This window comes from Arachis hypogaea, chromosome 1 (assembly GCF_003086295.3).
Source record: "Arachis hypogaea cultivar Tifrunner chromosome 1, arahy.Tifrunner.gnm2.J5K5, whole genome shotgun sequence".
Lineage (NCBI taxonomy): Eukaryota > Viridiplantae > Streptophyta > Magnoliopsida > Fabales > Fabaceae > Arachis > Arachis hypogaea.
The window spans coordinates 11,743,011-11,748,196 of record NC_092036.1 but is presented as its reverse complement, the minus strand read 5'-3'; the positions used below and the strand labels follow the sequence as shown (position 1 = coordinate 11,748,196).

Below are 5,186 nucleotides of genomic sequence, written 5' to 3'. Positions count from 1 at the left end.
GTCTCTTTAAAATTGAAATTTTGATTATACATAAGTAGATAGATTAGTAGAAGAGTCAGCTTATATTATTGCCAATTTTCACTTATTATTTAAATAGCCACAAATATTTTTAAGAAATTACATGATATACAATAAATATATTAAAATTAAAATTAAATTCTAGTAAACTTAATTATCTATTAGAAATAAATAAATAAATAGTAACATAGAATTTTCACTTTTTTTAATTTATCTATAATTATATTTGAAATGTATTACGAACAAATGTTCTAACTTTGTTATTTTCTGAGTTATATGGCATACGTGAAAATATTTATATATCCCAAATTTTTTAAAATTCAAATTCCAAATTCCAAAACATAAAATAAATAAAAAAAGTAATTTGCTTCGAATGACTATGCTTTTTAAAAACTAAAAAAGGATCTAATTAACTATGCCCAATTTTAATTGTAAAAACACTCCCACAATTTCTATTTGTTCCTTCATATTTTCAAAAATCATAAATAATACCTACTTTTTAGGATTTTAACTCTCAAAAAATCATATTAAAATTTTTTAACCTTTAAAATTAAATGTTCGGTTTGTTAATAAAAAATAAATAGTATAAAGTATTATTTTAATTTTCAAGATTTAGAATAAATTTTAATTTGGTCATAATACTTTAAACATCTTATTTTAGTCTTAAAAAATTTTAAACATTGTATTTCAGTTTAAAAAAAGTTCCTCAAATAGATTTAATATTGTCCTACTATTAAATTTAATACTAACAATTAGCATATTGAAAAGTCAATAATATTTAGTTTTAAAAGGTAAATAAAATCAATCTACCAACTATTATCAATTTAAAATTTTTTTCTTTAATTCTGGATCAATGATGCTTGATTGATAGAATTTTAAAATTTTTTTTACAAGAAAAAAAAGTGTTATAATAAAATTTTGATCTTCTAATACAAAAAAGATAATATAACTTAACAGTAATTTACTAATTTTTACATCACTTATTCTATTAATTATATTAAATTTAATACTAGAGTAATATTAAATTCGTTTAAAACTTTTTCAAATAAGAATAAGATGTTTAAAATAGTAGGAATCAAATTAAAAATTAACTCAAAAAATTAAAATAATATTTTACTCAAATAAATAACATGTAAATTTTAGTAAAAAACCAAAAACTAAAATAAATAAATAACTAAATAAGAGAAGCCCGCCTTAGCAGCAACCGTCATCAACTGTCAAAAAGAAAAGTGGGGCCCCACTCACATGGCCTCTCTTACACTCTGTCGTTCATTGTCAATTTATTATTATTATTATTATTATTACTATTATTATTATTATTATTATTATTATTAAGTTAATAACAATTTAAGAGTGTCACTGTTGAGCTGAGTTGAGGTGAGAGTGTGACACTTGAGTGTTTAGTGTTCTCATTTTCAACCCATCACTCTCACTAAGATTCCAACACAAGAACTCAAATTTCAGATTCAAATAATAATAATGGATCTTCCAAGATAGGGTTTCGTTTTGCTTCTCTTCTCTTCTTCAATTCACATACACAGAAAAGAAAAGAAAAGAAAAGAAAATGCTCACTTTCTTCTGCAGATTCGCATTCTTCATCCTTCTCTTTCTATGCCGCTGCTTCCATGGACATGGCGCCGCCGTCTTCACGTTTCCGATGCACCACCGTTTCTCTGGCCCTGTTCGCAAGTGGTCGTCCGCCGCCGCCGGCATCCCGCCACCGCCGGAGAAGGGAACTTTCGAGTACTATGCTGAGCTTGCTGACCACGACCGCTTCCTCCGCGGCCGCAACCTTGGATCCGATCTCGACGCCGGACTTGCTTTCTCCGACGGCAACTCCACCTTCCGTATCAGCTCCCTCGGATTGTACTTACCTTCATTTCTCAATCTTCGCTCTTCATTTTTGTTTTGGATTTTTTTTTACAAAGAAATGTTTTGGAGATTGTTATCAAGATTATTAAAGAGAGAAATTTGAGAAAGAAAACCTTTTGTTCATAATTATTTTGGGGGGAAAATATAAAGAGAGAAACTTGAATGCACTTAATTAGTGATTTTGCAATGTGAACATTACATTTAAGCTTTCTTGCTTTATTATGTTTGAGGAAACCAACGAACAAACTTTAGTAGATAAGTGCTTGTGAATTGGATTGGATTAGATGAAACTTTTTGTTATTTGTTTTTCTCTTTTGGGTGTTCTTTAACTCTTTCTTTTTCCTTTTTCTGGAGATTTACTCAGTTTGCATTACACGACAGTTCAGCTGGGGACTCCAGGAGTGAAGTTCATGGTGGCCCTTGACACTGGAAGTGACTTATTCTGGGTACCCTGTGATTGCACCAGATGTGCAGCTACCGACGGCTCGGTCTTTGCTTCTTCCTTGGCGCCAGTATGTTCACTTTGCTCTCTTTCTCATTATCTGTGGCTGAAGTGAAAAAGAATCTCTACAATTAGTTATTAGTTATAACTTTATAATTATAAAGTGCTTCTGTATTGGTTATTGCTATTGCCTGTTTATGATTTTGAATGACGATCATTGTTTTCGCAGGATTTTGACCTTAGTGTGTATAGTCCTAATGGATCAACAACGAGCAAAATGGTGACTTGTAACAATAGTCTGTGCACGCATCGCAACCAATGCCCTGGAACATTCAGTAACTGCCCCTACATGGTCTCTTATGTCTCTGCTGAAACTTCTACATCGGGAATACTAGTAGAGGATGTTCTGCATTTAACAAAAGAAGATAATAATGATGACCTTGTTGAGGCAAATATTATATTTGGGTCAGTTACTTTGTTAAATTATCTTGACAATATGATTCTCACTTAGTGTCTCATGTTTTATTTTTTTCCTTCCTTCACTTTTTCCTCAACAATTCATCTAAAAGTTACCAATAAACGTGCGTGTTGCAGCTGTGGACAAGTACAGAGTGGATCATTCTTAGATGTTGCTGCTCCCAATGGTTTGTTTGGGCTGGGTATGGAGAAAATATCGGTTCCTAGCATATTGTCAAGGGAAGGCTTTATAGCAGATTCATTCTCCATGTGTTTTGGACGTGATGGCGTTGGAAGGATAAGTTTTGGGGACAAGGGAAGTCTTGATCAAGAAGAGACTCCATTTAATTTTAATCCATCACAGTAAGTGGTAATTCCCTGTTGCTTCCCCTCTGATTATCTGAATTTAAAGTATTATTATTAATGCTTGAAAAGAATATAACTTCTTATGGTTGGGCACATCACACAGCCCTACCTATAACATCACAGTCACTCAAGTCCATGTAGGCACAACTCTAATTGACGTGGAATTCACTGCTCTTTTTGATTCTGGGACATCTTTCACATACTTGGTTGATCCAACCTATACAAAGCTTTCTGATAATGTAAGTACTTAACCAGAAAGGGAAGCAATTCTGCCTGAAGTTAGCTAGATATTCTTTGAAGACAAACTTACCACGGTATCTATATTGTAGTTTCATTCCCAAGTAAAAGAAAGGCGGCGTCCACCTGATTCAAGAATCCCTTTTGAATATTGTTATGATATGAGGTCATAGAGCTGCTATTTTTCATGGTTCATATAATTTTTTTTTTCTTTTTCTTTCAAATTCAAAGCTAAATATTTTTTCTTATGTTGGACAGTCCTGATGCAAATAGGAGCTTGATACCTAGTGTGAGTTTAACTATGGGAGGTGGAGGCCATTTTCCTGTTTATGATCCAATAATTATTATCACTACTCAGGTGAGTAAAGAAATTATTTACTTCTTCAATCCCTGTATGCTTGTTTGTTATTTTTGGATCTACATATTGCTAAATGTGTTCCTTCCCTTATTGTGTTGCAGAACGAACTTGTATACTGTCTAGCAGTTGTCAAGAGTGCCGAATTGAACATAATTGGACGTAAGTCTTTTAATTTCTTAAAGTGAGTACTCATGATTTCATGTGATATGAACCTTAAGTGAATTAAGGGGAAACACATTAAAAGAATGAAGTTTTACTTCATATTAATTTGATAAGATACAATAGGGTATTTTGTTTCCGGGTTTCTTGATATCAATGCTGCATTGCCCCTTTTTTCCCCCAAATCATGATTGATGCTTCTTATATGCTTATTCTAATGTTCTGTTCTACCAAATCATTTTGATGATTGTTTATGCCTATGCTATTGTTGCTGATTGCAGAAAACTTCATGACCGGCTACCATGTTGTATTTGATCGGGAAAAGCTCATCCTAGGATGGAAGAAATTTGATTGTAAGTGTTTGCTTTCTTCTCATAGTTACTGTTCCTCAATTTGATTGTATATATGCTTCACTGAGGATCAAATTCATAAGTTGATTCCTTAAACAGGTTATGACACTGACGATCATGACGAAATTCCAACAAGACCACACTCAGATACTGTGCCTCCTGCAGTGGCTGCCGGTTTCGGTCATTACCCCGCTCCAGACTCTGCTGCCAAAAGGACAGAAAGCAGTTCCACCACTGTATCACCACCATCCCATCATAGTCATAGTTCACTTCTGGCTTTTTTCTGTTTTCTCTTGTGTTGTTTTGCTTACATATTCAGGGATCACTCGTTTCTATGGGGGAGTGGTAGTTCACGGTGAACCTTTTTTGCTCACATTATTGCACTACATGAGTACATGTTGATATATTAGAAAGCACCATCTCCATTTGCTGCTCTATAGTATAGTGTTGTAGAATATGTACCAATTTTTTCCCACTCATGATCTTCCACCGTGTAAATGCTATTTTATGTTTCACTTCCCATGCATCTTGTTATCTATCTATTCAAGCCTTCAAGGACAGGGTTCTCTATCTTTCCATGTTACATGTTCTGAGGAAGCTAATTTTTTGGCACAACAATGGGATTGAATTTGGTGTAATTCACCAAAATGGATATGCCAATGAATTATGTTAGAGAATTCAAATAATGCCAATGTATATGCAAGAACTAGTAAGAAAGGACGTTATAAGAACAGTCAACATCGTTTATGATGTGTGATAAAAAAACATGATGCAAATAATTCGGACCCAGAGACAATGTGGAAAGCTTAATCTCCATAACTTGGTTCCATCATATTCGTGGGCCAAACCATATGCTACACCTATGCTTCGTACGCCATCCTTCTTTGAAATATCTGACATTAGATTCAATGCTAAGAAAATGAAGGAT

The 5,186-nt window shown here is 33.2% G+C and overlaps 1 protein-coding gene across 3 annotated transcripts; it reads left to right on the top strand.

Annotated features, from left to right (window-relative positions):
• The first annotated feature begins 1,387 nt into the window (after window positions 1-1,387).
• Window positions 1,388-4,828, top strand: LOC112796877 (aspartyl protease family protein 1). 3 transcript variants are annotated; one of them, XM_025839538.3, is made up of 10 exons: window positions 1,388-1,884; window positions 2,255-2,402; window positions 2,562-2,797; window positions 2,927-3,151; window positions 3,258-3,393; window positions 3,484-3,557; window positions 3,650-3,749; window positions 3,851-3,908; window positions 4,190-4,261; window positions 4,358-4,828. In XM_025839538.3, the coding sequence occupies exons 1-10, from the start codon at window positions 1,583-1,585 to the stop codon at window positions 4,615-4,617; spliced, it is 1,611 nt and encodes a 536-aa protein (XP_025695323.1). In that variant the 5' UTR covers window positions 1,388-1,582; the 3' UTR covers window positions 4,618-4,828. The 3 variants fall into 3 exon arrangements, with proteins under 3 accessions (XP_025695323.1, XP_072093687.1, XP_072093686.1); XM_072237586.1 differs by having other exon boundaries at window positions 1,390-1,884; window positions 2,272-2,402; XM_072237585.1 differs by having other exon boundaries at window positions 1,390-1,884; window positions 2,245-2,402.
• Window positions 4,829-5,186: the final 358 nt, after the last annotated feature.

Bases quoted from the DNA above. Each gene is read 5' to 3' on its own strand.
- LOC112796877 (XM_025839538.3), top strand. From the start codon at position 1,583: ATGCTCACTTTCTTCTGCAGATTCGCATTCTTCATCCTTCTCTTTCTA. The intron at 1,885-2,254 runs GTACTTACCTTC...AGATTTACTCAG, and splicing joins CGTATCAGCTCCCTCGGATT to TTTGCATTACACGACAGTTC. The intron at 4,262-4,357 runs GTAAGTGTTTGC...TTCCTTAAACAG, and splicing joins AGGATGGAAGAAATTTGATT to GTTATGACACTGACGATCAT.